Source organism: Cannabis sativa, chromosome 5 (genome assembly GCF_029168945.1).
Source record: "Cannabis sativa cultivar Pink pepper isolate KNU-18-1 chromosome 5, ASM2916894v1, whole genome shotgun sequence".
Classification (NCBI taxonomy): domain Eukaryota; kingdom Viridiplantae; phylum Streptophyta; class Magnoliopsida; order Rosales; family Cannabaceae; genus Cannabis; species Cannabis sativa.
In genome coordinates this window covers 71587515-71602784 of record NC_083605.1, presented here as the reverse complement: position 1 = coordinate 71602784, position 15270 = coordinate 71587515, and the positions used below count along the sequence as shown (strand labels likewise).

At 37.4% G+C, this 15270-nt stretch overlaps 1 protein-coding gene across 1 annotated transcript in view; it reads left to right on the top strand.

The window, feature by feature from the left end:
- The window catches only part of LOC115716091 (uncharacterized), a 44523-nt gene that overhangs the window by 16490 nt on the left and 12763 nt on the right, over positions 1–15270 (top strand). Inside the window, exons 22-38 of the mRNA XM_030644804.2 lie at positions 6555–6719; positions 6798–6872; positions 6953–7435; positions 7525–7872; positions 7981–8112; positions 8665–8778; positions 8886–9070; positions 9171–9279; positions 9390–9533; positions 10081–10374; positions 10997–11656; positions 11745–11936; positions 12720–12823; positions 13475–13764; positions 13856–13940; positions 14028–14315; positions 14850–15200. Coding sequence (XP_030500664.2) covers positions 6555–6719; positions 6798–6872; positions 6953–7435; positions 7525–7872; positions 7981–8112; positions 8665–8778; positions 8886–9070; positions 9171–9279; positions 9390–9533; positions 10081–10374; positions 10997–11656; positions 11745–11936; positions 12720–12823; positions 13475–13764; positions 13856–13940; positions 14028–14315; positions 14850–15200 — 4019 coding nt within the window. The remainder of the gene's footprint in view (positions 1–6554; positions 6720–6797; positions 6873–6952; positions 7436–7524; positions 7873–7980; positions 8113–8664; positions 8779–8885; positions 9071–9170; positions 9280–9389; positions 9534–10080; positions 10375–10996; positions 11657–11744; positions 11937–12719; positions 12824–13474; positions 13765–13855; positions 13941–14027; positions 14316–14849; positions 15201–15270) is intronic.

Genomic DNA, 15270 nt, shown 5'->3' with positions numbered 1-15270 from the left:
TGGGATACAAGTTCAGTGGTTTTTTTAATACATGTTGGCATCAAGATTTTGAAATAGGAAGGAGGATCGAAGATGAGAGGGACCCTGGACATCATGAAGAAGTCGGAGAAGGAGAGAGGAATCAAGAGATAGGAAAGGTGTCAGGTTTCCAGAAGGATGAAGCCGCCTGCTCGCTAGAAGTCGAACCAGTGGAGTTGGATGGCAGCGATGGGGCTTCTGGAGGAGTCGACCGCGAGACTGGTGGCTGGGACACGATCGACGTCGACAGTAACAAAGAAGCTGAAACGAATCTCCCCGAGAAATTACTGGTGGCGAAATCGGTGGCTATGGTGACCGGAGCTGGAGTGGAGAACTCTGTCATTCCAGGAAGTATGGTGATCGGTGCTCTGACAGGGAAGGACTCAACGGGCAGAGAGGATTTTGTGGTTATCGATACTGATGTACACGCGCAAATTAATGGTATGGAGGCGGTTGGAATTTCCAAAATGAAATCTCAGAAATCTAGGGATGTGATATTTATTCAAAAAGTGTTTAGTCGGCTGATGAGGGACCTAGAAGGGCCACGTGTGAGATCATCTTTGATACCTAGTACCTTTATCAACTTAAAGTATATGTGGCAGAGTTTTGAAGAAAATATTGGTAATAAAATGGGCCAGGAAAGTTATTTTTTTAAGGTGGGCCGAGTTTATGAAGGGGAGAGGCCCAAAATTAATTACTTGGAGTGTGAGGGGTCAAAAGACAAGTTGGACCAGAATTTAAGTGGGCCGGTTGTGAAATTTGGCTCTTCAGTGGGTGTGGAGATGTTGAGAAGTGACATGGGCCATCTTAAGTATAATCATTTGGGCCCATATACTATTCTATTGGACCAAAAGGCTGACCGGGTACCCTCTTTCTGTCAAACAACAGCTGCCCTGAATAAAATAAATTTAATTTTTGAAGGCATCCTCAAGGCAGTCAGACCGAAGAGAAGAGAAGAATTTAAAAATGCAGCTATTAGTTTGTGGGAGGACTTCAATATTAAAGATAAAATTATTGCAAACTCAGTATTACAAGCAACGGAACAAGGCCTACTTGGGGAGGAAACAATTAGTAAAAAGAAGCTGAAAGTTTACATCAGAAAAAGAAAATTCTTTTCTTATGGCAGCGATGTTGGAAGTGAGCAGATTTTTGGGGAATATCACCTTGATGAGTTGGATAAGGATGAAGACCCAAGAGTGGAAGAAGTTATTGAATTCAGCTCAGAAGATGACAATTCGGAGGAGGAAGATGATTCCGGAACTGAAGAAGAAAATGATGAAGAAGAAGAAGATGAAGATACTTTGAGTCATATTAAGGAACTTTGGCAAGAGGAGGATCGATCCAAAGGTGACTTAGAGTCTCATGAGCTAGTTGCGGAACAAGAAAGAATGGAAGTGGTTGATCCAGAAGAGAGGAATACTTTGTTGTTTTCGAAATCGGAGCTAGTTGAATCCATGGCGGAAATGGGCATGAATCTAATACTTAAAGAGAATGTAGAGCACCAAAAGAGTCAGTGCCTCAAGAGTGGAAGGAAGAGCAGTAGAGAACTCAAAAACTTGACTTTTAACATAAATTATGAGAAAGGTCAGAAAAGAGAGGGGCTTCCAAAAAGATCATTATGAGAATTTTAACTTGGAATGTTAGAGGAAGTGGAGACAAGATGAAGAGAAAGGCAATCAAAGCTACACTAAGTAAGGTGAATCCGGATTTGGTGGTGTTACAAGAAGTGAAGAAGGCATCCGTTGACAGAAAATTCATTGGTAGTATTTGGAGATCCCGGTTTAAAGCATGGATTCTGTTGCCGGCCATAGGAAGATCAGGAGGTACGTTGTTGATATGGGATACTAGAAGTATCAATGTTTTGGAATCATTGGTCGGTGAATTTTCCATCTCAGTTTTAATTGAAGCAGAAGGCGAAAGACCGTGGTGGTTCTCTGGAGTATATGGTCCATGTTCGTACAAAGACAGGGTAGCATTTTGGGATGAGTTGGCTGGGCTAAGTGCTATCTGTGGTGATATGTGGTGTCTAGGAGGGGATTTTAATGTGGTTAGGAGGGTGCAAGAGAAACTAAATAGTAACTCTTGCACTAAGAGTATGAAGATGTTTGATCAATTGGTGCGAGAATTGAAGCTAATGGACCCAAAGCTGGATAATGGAAAATTTACTTGGTCGAACTTTCGAAATAAGCCTATTTGTTGCAAATTGGACAGATTTTTCTTCACCAACAATTGGAGTAATGCGTTCACTTTTGTGAGGCAAGAGATGTTGGTCAGGATTGTTTCGGATCACAGTCCAGTTGTACTTGATTCGAATCCCCCATCCTGGGGACCTAGCCCTTTTCGTTTTGATAATCAGTGGTTGGAGCACAACACATTCTCTAAGAGTTTCGAGAGTTGGTGGCAGAAGGCTGAAGGAGCCGGTTGGGAGGGTACTAAGTTTATGAGTAAATTGAAGGAAGTCAGAGGAAACATTAAGGCATGGAGTAAAAAGACGTATGGCAACAAGCACGTGATCAAAACTGCAATGGAAAGAAGACTGATGCTTCTGGATAGTTTGGAAGCCTCCGATGAGTGGAATCAATCATTAATGGAGGAGAGAAGGGAAATCAAAAAAGAATGGCAGCAATTGGTCTTTGAAGAAGAAAGAGGTGTTTGGATGAAGTCAAAATGTAAATGGGCGAAGGAAGGCGATGCAAATTCAAGATTCTTCCACAATTTGTTGAATGCAAGGAAATCTAGGAACACAATCTCCAGAATTGAAAGAGAAGATGGATCATTTATTGAGGAGAAGGAAGAAATAGTCAAGGAGATAATTTCTTTTTTCTCAAGTTTGTATACTTCTGAAAGAAGAGCGGGTAATAGCATTGAAGGAATAGACTGGCACGCAATACCAGATGACTCTGCTAGGCACTTAGAGAGACCGTTTGTTGAGAGTGAAGTCAGAGAGGCAGTTTTCAGTTGTGAAGGCAGTAAAGCCCCGGGCCCGGATGGATTCAGTTTGGCTTTGTTTCAGTCTCAATGGGAGGTAATCAAAGAAGATCTGATGAAAGTGGTTAAGTCGTTTGAAAGAGATGGCAGTATTCAGGGAAGCATCAACGAAACTTTCATTTGCCTAATTCCTAAAAAGCTGGGCAGTTGCAGGGTTAGAGATTATAGACCAATCAGTCTGATAACAAGTGTTTACAAGATTATTGCCAAGATGCTCTCTATTCGACTCAGGGGTGTGTTGGGGGAGACTATCCTTGAAACTCAGTCGGCTTTTGTTGAGGGTCGACAAATACTAGATTCAGTTCTCATTGCTAACGAGACAGTAGAAGACTATAGAAGTAGAGGTCGAAGTGGCTTGGTCTTCAAGATTGATTTTGAAAAAGCTTATGACCGAGTCGAATGGGAGTTCGTGGACGTAGTTTTGGGCAAGAAAGGCTTTGGAGAGATTTGGAGGAAATGGATCAAAGGGTGTATATCATCTACATCATTCTCAGTCTTCGTCAACGGAGCACCAAGGGGAAAGTTTTCCGGGTCGCGAGGACTCAGACAAGGTGATCCACTTTCGCCCTTCCTATTTACACTGATTGTGGATGTGCTGGGGAGAATGACGAATAAGGCTGTCAGCACCGGTAATATTTCCGCTTTCTTGGTAGGAAAGGAGAGAGTCCAAGTTAGTCACCTTCAGTTCGCAGATGATACGATATTTTTTGTTGAGAATGAACAATCGTTACACAAGTTGTTGAGGGTTGTAGAAGCTTTTTGTGCTATATCTGGACTAAAGATTAACTTGAGCAAAAGCCAATTGTTGGGAATATGTATGGATGAGGAGATTGTCTCAAGGCTTGCAAGGAGAATTGGATGTGAAGTAGGAAGTTGGCCATTGCAATATCTGGGGCTGCCCTTGGGGGGCTCGCCTAGGAAATGGAGTTTTTGGGAACCAGTTATGGACAAGTGTGCTAAAAGACTCGATGGATGGAAGTGCGCATTCTTATCTAAAGGGGGTAGGTTGACTCTCATTCAGTCAGTTCTATCTTCTATTCCTTTATATTTCCTATCACTATTTAAAGCACCTAGGTCGGTAACTAAAGCATTGGAAAAAATGATGAGAGATTTTTTATGGGAAGGTAGTGAATCCTCAGGTGGGGAGCATCTAGTGGCTTGGGATGAGGTGTGTAGGCCCCGACACGAGGGAGGATTAGGAATTGGAAGGTTAGAATTAAGAAACAAAAGCTTGCTTATGAAATGGTTGTGGAGATTTCCTCTAGAGCAGAACTCATTGTGGCACAGGGTGATCGTCAGTAGATATGGTAGGGCTGATAACCTCTGGGACTCTAAGAAAGGAAGTCGCCTATCTCCTAAAGGTCCGTGGAGAGACATCTCAGATTTGTATGACGAGTTTCTGGGTTTGGTACATTTTAAGATCGGAAGAGGGGATAGAATTCGATTTTGGGAAGACGTTTGGATTGACGATTATCCCTTGGTTAGTGCATTCCCTGACCTAGCAGCGATTTCAGAAGGGAGGAACGCTCCTATAAAGGAATTGATAGTTGACGAGGGGTTACCAGGTGGATGGGTGGAGAGTTGGAATTTCAAGTTCAGAAGGAATTTAATGGATAGAGAGTTACCAAGCCTTATCTCGCTGATGCAAAAAGTGGAACATGTAAGAGTGTTGAGCATATCGGAGGATAGCCGTATTTGGAGACCAGATCCTTCTGGTGTCTTCTCTTGCAAATCAGCTTTTTCCCGGATGGTATCAAATCCATCAATTAGGGATTTGGATTGGACGAAGTCCCTATGGAAAAGCTGTGCTCCATCTAAAGTTAAAGTGTTCGGATGGCTTCTGGCTTTGGAAAAAGTTAATGTACACGATAAGGTCCAAAAAAAGGAAGTCTTTCCTTTATATTTCCCCTGGATGGTGCGTATGTTGCAAAGGAAGCGGAGAAAGTGTTGGCCACCTGTTCTTCGAATGCAAATTTATTGGAAGAGTTTGGCGATACGTGTTGGGAGAATTTGGATTGTCTTGGGTCATGCCACGGTCTGTATCACATTTGATAGCATCCAAGCTAATCGGAAGTAAACGCAAAACAAAGCTATGGAAATCAGCGATATTAGCAACAGTTTGGGCCGTATGGTTAGAAAGAAATGCCAGAATTTTCGAAGGGATTACTAAATCGGAAGAGGAGGTATGGGAGCAAGCTAAATTTTGGACAGCTACTTGGGTCTTTAGAACTAAACACTTTGAGGACCTATCCTTTTTAGATTTGTGTAGAGAATGGAAAACTATTGTATAGGGGTTGTAGATGGTTGTATCTATCCTCCTTTTTTTCTGAGGCAAAGTGGGGTGTACTTTGGCCCTAGAAGTCATGTTTTGTTATTAATTGTAACCATGGTTTTCTCCCACCACAAGGGAGGCTTCTAATATTTATCGGGAAGGATCCTGTCAATGACAAAAGGATCCTCTCTCTTTTTCAAAAAATGATACAACTTTAAGAAATACTAAGACAAATATTTCTTTTCTAAGTCTAAAATTATGGTAAATAATAAGGACTTTTATTCTTTATATATTTTCGAAGGACTTTTGAGTATCAGACAAGCTAAATGTCTTGTACTGGCTTGCATTATTGTTATTATTATTTATTTTTTCTGAAAACAAAACTATTTGTATTTCGTCTACATACAAGTAAAGATGGAAAACCAGTCGCGCAAAGTAAAAAGAAAAATCAAATCCAAGAGTGGTAACTCAAATGGCCTGACATGTAGTTTGGTCCCACAAGTTCTGCGGTTCAAGTCCCTCATGGGTACCTATATAGATATTGTTATAGTTTCTCAATCCCCAAATATTGTAGGGTTAGACTAGGAGCCTAGTGTATAAAAACAAAAAAATTAAAAGCAATCTTTTCAAGAAAAAACTCCAATCTCGAAACTAAGCCTAGTAAGGAACATCTATAAAATTCTAATCATTGTGCAGCCATAAAGCAACTTTTTTCTTGATATTATCCGACAATATCTCCACCTCATTCTCCTCCTCTTCAAAAATTTTATTGTTTCTTTCCATCCATAAGACCCATGAAACAGCAGCTACTGCAGTTTGCTGAAGCTTTTGTTTCTTCTGCCTTAATCTTAAATAACAAAAATCCCTTATACTGCTTGAATGCACCAAAGTAGTTCATACTCCTCCAAAAGCCTATATACATCTGCAATGAAACTGGGCAATGCAGAATAAGAATTCACTCATTATCTCTTCTGCAGACTGCACCTAGTCTACACTTAAATCAGAAATGCTAATCTATGATAAACTGGCATATAATATTTGGGTAGTACTCAATGATTACATCAATATGTACTCATGAATGGTTACATAAGTTGGAATGCTTTTTAAAATATTTGGAATACATATACACAAGCACTGATGTTTTGATTAAAAAAATTGTGTCTCAAAACACTAATTTTGTCTTTAACTTTATTGTATTATTTTTTTTTTCAGCATCCAACTTTGTTGTATTATTATGAAATTGAATAGGGGAGAACTTGCTATGTTTTTTATGCAGGCTTCTGCTCCTGTAACTACTCTATCTGAAACTTCATCAGATGCTGATGATTCTGAAATCGAGGTTGATGACAAAAATAAAGCCATTGGTCTATTAGAGATGGAAAAAATATTTATTACTGGTGTTCTTGATGAATTGAAGGTCCGCTTCAGTTACAGCGATCAGGTAATTATATGAAAGCTTCATAATGATATAAGTTGCCTTGCAATGGACAAATCTGACAGATGAACTTCTCTTTTCTAGCATGACCACAGTTTCTTCAAAGTGCTCCTAACAGAAGAGACTCGCTTATTTGAATTTCGAGCTATTGGTGGTCAGGTGAAATAACTGTTTAATTTTGTTTCATTTTTCTGCTGTTTTGGTGTTCCTACTCACTGTTTTGTATTTTTGGATAATAGGTTGAAGTATCCATAAGAGAACATGATATGCTTATTGGTACTGTCTTGAAATCTTTGGAAATCGAAGATTTAGTTTCTCTTAGCAATGGTTCTCGACCACGCTATGTTGCCAGATCATTTATTGGGAGTACAGATGCATATTCAACATTTGATGATGAAAGGAATCAGATCTCTGAAAGCAATGACTTAGAGTCGAGTGAAGGTGATGATAAGTTCTATGAAGCACAAGAGAATTTGGTTGAGTCTTTTGACTACCCTATGCAGTCACCACGAAATTTCTCAGGGAATTTTAGTAGCCAAAAGTTTCTCAAATCCGATAGTTTGTCTGATAAGCTTCCTAGTTTTACCCACATTTCTGGTCTACTCCCTAAAGATGTACCAACTGATGATGTTACCCAAACTGATGTAATGGATAGTTTTGTGAAAGCTCAGATAGTGATCTGCGACCAAAATTCTCCTACATATGATAATATAGATACACAGGTGCGTATGTTTCTTAGTGCAAATAGTGGGTTCTGGTTTTAGTTTAATACATGGTTCTCATATACTTATTTCATAAAATGTCATTTCAGGTCATCATCACCCTAGCAACCTTATCATTTTTCTGTCGTAGACCCACAATTCTTGCCATTATGGAATTTGTTAATGCCATTAATGTCAAGGATGAAAGCTGTGAATCATTCAGCGAAAATTCCCCTGGAACAGTTGCAAAGCATGACATCCCTAAAAATGACATGATTGATGAACAACTGTCAACAACTACTCAGGATGCTGTTGTTAAAGGTTTGCTAGGAAAGGGGAAGTCTAGAGTTGTGTTTAATATTACCCTAAATATGAAGCGTGCTCAAATCTTGTTGCTGAATGAAGATGAAACCAAGCTTTCAAGTCTTTCCCAAGATAATTTGCTTACAGATATAAAGGTTTATTTATATTCTCTCCTACAATTCCAGTCTTTTTATTTACATTTTCGTTGGTTTATGTTTGGTCTGATGATTCTTACAGATTTTTTTTATTTTTTTTTCCTGAAGGTGTTTCCGTCCTCGTTTAGTATTAAGGCATCCCTTGGAAATCTTAGAATTACTGATGACAGTCTTCCAGAAAATCATATGTATTTTTGGGCTTGTGATATGAGGAATCCTGGAGGCAGTTCATTTGTCGAGGTATTCTCTCTCTCTCTCTCTCTCTCTCTCTCTCTCTTACGAAAGTTGGTAAAATGGAAACTCTAAATTCTCAATAAAAAAAAAAAGAAAAATGTCCACTTTGCAAGAAAAATCAAATCCTGTTAATTGTAATGTATATAGCTATGTTTTGAGCTATTTTGAAGATAGTAGTAGAAAATCTGAAATGGGTGGAGAATTGCAGTGCAGTGTACATGAAGGCTGTAGGATAGTTCCATAATTTTTTTTTTGAAAAAAGAGAAACAGGTCACTTGTCTACTGACCCCTCCCCCGAATATATTATTGAAAGCCTCACTTGTGGTGGAGGAAAACCGTGGATAGGAACATTATATCTCAAAACAAAAAGAGAGACAACATTGAAAACTATACCAGAGCCGAAACAAAAGCCAGTAAACGGAAAAAACAATAACCCAAAACATAATAAATTACCACAATTTTGTTTGACATGGTTCATGTAGCCTGTTTTGTTGTGTTCTGGTCTCTTTCCTTTATTTTTTGGGTTTTGTCTAGCATGTTTTGTTTGCTATCGTGCAGTTGGTTTTTACTTCATTTAGTGTTGGGGACGAAGACTATAAAGGTTATGAGTATAGTTTCTTTGGAGAGCTGTCAGAAGTACGAATTGTATACTTGAATCGCTTTATACAGGAGGTAAAATAGTCATACATTTTCATCGTCTTATTCTTCAGTTCTATTGTATTAACCTCTATCCATGATACGAATTTAAAGTTTTGTTTTGTATCTGAAACGCTGTACAGGTTGTTAGTTACTTTATGGGCCTCGTTCCCAACGATTCAAAAGGAGTTGCTAAACTAAAAGACCAGCTAACAAATTCAGAGAAGTGGTTTACAACTAGTGAAATTGAAGGATCACCTGCAGTGAAGCTGGATATTTCTCTTAGACAGCCCATTATATTAATGCCTCGGAGAACCGACAGCCTTGAGTAAGTTGATGATTAGAATATAGTAACTTCTTTTCTGATTGCTGTGGATGGTTTTTCAATATACTCATGCTGCGTTTTGCTTTAAATTTCTGATTAACAGCTACTTGAAGCTGGACATTGTTCATATAACAGTACAGAATACCTTTAAGTGGTGTTTTGGAAGTAAAACTGATATTAATGCTGTGCATTTGGAAATATTAACAATTCAGGTAAACATTAATTAGTCATACACGGAAGTAATATCTCGCTCTCATATTGGTTTTCATAAACAAAAGTCATATCTAATTCTCATGTTGATCTTCTTTGATTTGGGATGCAGGTAGAGGACATTCATCTGAATGTTGGCACTGGTACAGATCTAGGAGAAAGCATTATTCATGATGTGAAGGGGATCTCTATTGTAATCCAGAGGTCCCTTCGAGATCTGTTACATCAAATACCCAACACAGAAATCAAAATTAAGGTGATGTAGTTTACCTTGCATATTATTTGTGCTGATTTTGAAGCAATAATTTTTGTTGTTTCCTTTGTGATTGTCATGCTTATTTGAGATCATTCCCAATTTATGTCAACATTCATTTTGCTTGTGATAAGTATCACAAAGCTAAGTAGTCTGTTCTCATTTGAAGTAGCTACTCTACACAAACTCTTTGTGTACGCAAACCTAACATGCCTCTTCTTCGAAAAAAGGATCCTTCTATTTTTTTCCAACCAAATAGACCAGCAGATAGCCATAGTTTTCTGCTGAATGTTTTTCCCTTTCTCAAATTTAGATATTTTCTGTCTGTTTTGTTAGCAGGAAAATTGTTTTCCTTTTCATGTTTTCTTTTGGTTTTTTTGGTGCACGTTTCCTGCACCCTTCTTCATTCCTTGTACTATTTCTCTTCTATCAAATAATACAAGTGTCTCTGTATTGTTTCAAAAAAAAAAAAAAAATACAAGTATATGTGAGTGTGTGTATATATGAATAAAGGATTTATCTGACCACTTTTAAACTTATGTTCTCTCAGATTGAGGAACTGAAAGCAGCTCTCTCAAACAAGGAATACCACATTATTTCTGAATGTGCAGTGTCCAATATCTCCGAGACCCCACGTGCTATTCCTCAGTTAAATAATGATTCTATAACTACTGTTGATGTAGTAGAAGCAGAACCTATCATTCCTCATGATACAAGTGTTCTTGAATCTCAAAATGCAAATGGAGAAGCCTGGATTGTGACAAAAGTATCTGTATTCATTGGTCTTGTTGAATTGCGGTTATATACAGCAATGGCAAGAGATGCACCGCTGGCCACAGTGCAGGTAAATTGAACTAATAGATTTGTTTCCGTTTTTTTTGAGGACTTAAATCTATTTCTAAATTAATTGCACATTATTTTCCCTCTATTTTCATTGAACTTGTAGATCCTTGGAAATTGTTTTAGTATTGTCTTAACAATCTTAATAAACCTGGTCTCGTTTCTTGCGAAAAAATTATGAGCAAATTTGGGCATGCCAAACAAATAAAATTACAGCTGCCAGTGCCAGACATAAGGATTCTGCATCATTTTTCGATAGAAATATTACAGCTCTTAAAGTATTAATGCAAATTGGTTTTGTATTATTTTCTTAACTTTGTAGCATGTTTTTTTTCTCTAAAGATAGTTTGAGATTTTGAGCATGTCCTAAGCAGTATTTTATTATTCTAACCAGGTGTATCTCTTTCTGTGAGTTCTCTTTAGATTCTTCTTGAGGTGTTCCGGTCATTAGCTATAACATTATTGTTTCTGTTTCACCCTTTACCTGGCCTCTAGGTTAAAACTAGAAGGAGATATTGCTGCATTATATTTGTTTTACTTTGTATTTTTATTATTATTATTATTATTATTATTGGACGATCCAACAATACTTGTTGTACTTGATAGCTGACCACTCTATCATGCAGATTAGCGGTGCATGGCTACTCTACAAGTCTAGTTCAGTTGAAGAAGGTTTTCTCTCAGCGACACTGAAGGGTTTCACTGTTTGTGATGATCGTGAAGGAACTGAACAAGAATTCAGATTGGCAATAGGAAAGCCTGATAATATTGGTTCTAGTCCTTTGCATTTGTCCACTGGCAATGGTGGTGATGAAATACAGCTGACAAATGATCAGAATGTTGCGAAGGACATTGATGCAAAACTTGATTTTACGATGCTTATTCTTGACGTTAAGTTTAACCAACGTTCAACATTTGTTTCGTTATGCATTCAAAGGCCACAGTTGCTTGTTGCACTTGATTTCCTGCTGGCTGTTGTTGAATTTTTTGTTCCAACACTTGGTAGTGTGATGAATAATGAAGAAGGCACACAATCTTGTCAAGTAATTGATACATTGATTCTCAATGAGCCAGTTTATAAGCAACCATCTGCCAAATTCTCTTTCTCCCCTCAAAGACCTTTAGTAGTTGACGATGAGCGATATGATCATTTTGTTTATGATGGTGGTGGTGGAATACTGTATTTGAAAGATAGGCAAGGATTCAATCTCACAGCACCCAGCACGGAGGCTATAATATATGTGGGCAGTGGGAAAAGGTTGCAATTCAAGAACATTATGATCAAGGTATTATTAAACATTTTTTTTATGGTTTACTGTTCTCAATAATAGTCTAACTGCTTTGCATTCAATCCTATGAAATTTTTTGGTGCAGAATGGGTTGTATTTAGATTCATGTATTTCTCTTGGAAGCAACAGTAGCTATTCAGTGTCAAAAGATGATCATGTCTATATGGAGGGTGGTAATGAAAGTTCTATCCAAGGCTCTTCTAGCATCCCTGTCAATGAGCTACCATCTCAGAGTAGTTCAGCTGAGAGTTCAACGGAATTTATAATTGAGTTGCAGGTCCACTGTTGCTTAACTTTCTCAAACGGTGTTTTCTTAATTAAAAAAATACATTTTATTGTAGAGAAATTGGTATGCTTTACTATTTCTTTTACATTTTTTTTTTGAAAAAAAAGAAAGAGGCCACTTGTCTTAGACTAACCCCTCCACCGTTATGTATTGAATACCCTCACTTGTGGCGGAGGAAAACCGTGGTTATAGAAGTTTAGCACAAAATGCACTAAAACATACCAAAACACTGAAGATTGGTAAAAGAAAGGAAAGTAAATTCCATCAATTAGGGAACTAAAACAGCTAATAAAGTCTTAATAGGAAGACTAGGAGACAGGGATTAACATGTTAATTACTTCGTGTAGTTGCATCAAGATTTCCTATAGGTTAATATGTATGTTGTCAACAGTCAACTTTTGGTCAGAAATGTACAGTTTAAGAGTAAGCCTTTCCTACTAACTATAGCTGAATAGGTGGAGGGCTGATTCTGTTACACCTCTAATGTCAGTGTCATACTGAGATGGTGTCCCTTTGAGCCATTCTTATGAATGCCTTATTGATGACTTCCTGACTTACATTTAACTCTTTCTACTCTACGTCTTATTTAGTGTTTTCACTCTACACTTGTATTATTTCTCAATTATATGGGATTTATCTAGATCCCATATAATTGTTTTCACCTATATGCCATTTTACTTCTCATTTGTTCTAAATGGTCCCTTTTTTTTTTTACTTTTACTTTTTTATTTTGAGGCTGGATTGTGTCTTTCGTGACAAGTTACTTCTTTGCAGGCTATTGGTCCAGAGCTGACTTTTTATAACACATCAAAAGATGTTGGGAAGTCACCTCTTCTCTCTAACCAATTATTGCATGCACAACTCGATGCATTTTGCAGGTCTAATCTTCTTTAATGTTTTTCTTTTATTCTTTGAGTTGAATTATTGAAGGTTTTTTTTATTATATCACTTTTATTTAATGATTATACATTTATTTTAATACGGGTACCAATCTATCAAATTAAAGTAAAATTTCATTGCAGGAATGTATGTTCATAACTAAAAAAAAACTTTGGATTTGACACATGTATGCTAGTTCTATTCTGTATATGGGTTTCTGTTTGAAAGGAGTTCAAGAGAACTTTTTCCTTCTTCAAGATTGATTTTCTTATTGTATGTACTGGAGTTTGTCTCCTATTAGTTTGGCTTAGTAATACTGAGAACCATGCATGCAACCATGTTTAGTATGGTAATGTGTTGGGATTGCATGATACTGGACAGTCTTTTATCATATGACTTATTTGTGTGCATCTCAGCTCATATTTAAGTCTCTTGACTGCATTAAAGTCATGTATGTGTTGTTGTGGAATGCATTTTTCTTTGTTTCTGCTTGTAAATATAAAATATACACATCTCGTTTCATAGATGTTCTGAAAGCTTAACATTTACAAAATATTATAGTATCAAGAAATAAAAGTAGGAATTTGAAGTAGAGACCTTAGAAATTAAGCAATATAAATATGGCCTTTAACGTGCATATGCTGTTACAGGCTTGTTATGAAGGGAGAAACAATGGAAATGAATGCCAAAGCACTTGGTTTGACCATGGAGAGTAATGGCATCAGAATTCTGGAGCCTTTCGATACCTCCATAAGCTATTCAAATGCTTCGGGAAAGACTAATATACATGTATCTGTTTCAGATATATTCATGAATTTTTCGTTCAGTATTTTAAGACTTTTTTTAGCAGTTGAAGAGGATATTTTGACCTTTCTAAGGATGACTGCTAAAAAAATGACAGTGATATGCTCCCAGTTTGATAAGGTTGGAATGATAAAAGGTATGAAAGTATAGTCAGTCGCTCATTTTTTATTAAGTCAGCAAATATAGCCTGTGTTTGTTTTCTGATGACAGATTGTTTGGATATTCAGATCCCAATAGTGAACAAGTATATGCCTTCTGGAGACCTCATGCACCGTCTGGTTTCGGAATTCTGGGAGACTTTCTGACTCCATTGTCAGTTTACTTCAACTCTGTTTTCTCTTGATTGTCAGTCATGATTCAATGCTGTAAAATATTTATATATTAGTCTTCATGTAACAGGGACAAGCCACCTACAAAAGGAGTGATTGTAGTGAATTCCAATTATACAAGAGTCAAGAGACCTGTATCTTTCAAATTGATATGGCCTCCTTCAGAATCTGGAAACTCATCTTATGGAGATTGTTGTTCCATTTGGTTTCCTGAAGCTCCCAAAGGTTATGTTGCATTAGGCTGTGTGGTTTCCCCTGGAAGAGCCCAACCACCACTATCGTCTGCCTTTTGTATTTCAGCTTCATTAGTTTGTCCATGCTCTTTAAGCGACTACATTGCAATCAATACTGTCAATTTGTAAGTGGTGATTTGTTTATTCAGACCAAATTGGTTGTACTAAAGCTGTCAATTCCTTGAGCTCAAGATCCGAACTTGACTTCATTATGACCAGATTCTTGACTGTTATAGAAATTATTAATATTGGGTTTAATTTCCATGGAGGATTCTTATCATAGTAATGAAGGCAGCAATGTGATTAACGGTTACTAAGCTTGATATGTCTTTTTGATCAGGCTAGTTGGGAATAGATTTAGGCTGTAGGTACTTTCATTTATATAGTTCCTATCATTTGGAACTATTTTGGACATTTTGGCATCCTTCTTCTATTAACTAGTGTTTTAATTGCTCCATCATTAAATTCTAATTTTAGACACTAATTAAGATGTGTCAGCACTCCAAAATTTTACTCATCAACTCAAAAGTGTAATTGGCATTAGTAAATTCAAAATCTGTGAAATTTGCATACTTCAGATTAACTTTTGGCCTTGGTTATTTATTTATTTATTTTTTTTTCTGATTGTTATAGTGCTCATATCCATTTTACCCTTGCAGAGGCTTGCCAAGTGTGGCATTCTGGCGTGTGGAAAATTCTATTGGTACTTTTTTGCCCGTTGATCCCACTTCTCATAACTTGATAGGTAGAGCATGTGATTTACGTCACATTATGTTTGGGTCTCTGGAAGCCTCTTCAAAAACTTCTATTAGTATGAATGCTCAATCTTCTCCATCTCACACTCTTCAATCGGAAAGACAAGCATTGAACTCTGCTCAGCGTTTTGAAACGGTTGCTAATTTTCAGTGGATATGGTGGAATCAGGGTTCAAACTCAAGGAAAGAATTATCATTATGGCGACCAATAGTCCCTCAGGGAATGGTGTATTTCGGCGACGTTGCTGTCAAAGGGTACACAATACCTATGGATTTGTAATTGTTCTAAGTTACATCTATTACATTGCATTGTCCACCTTTCTAC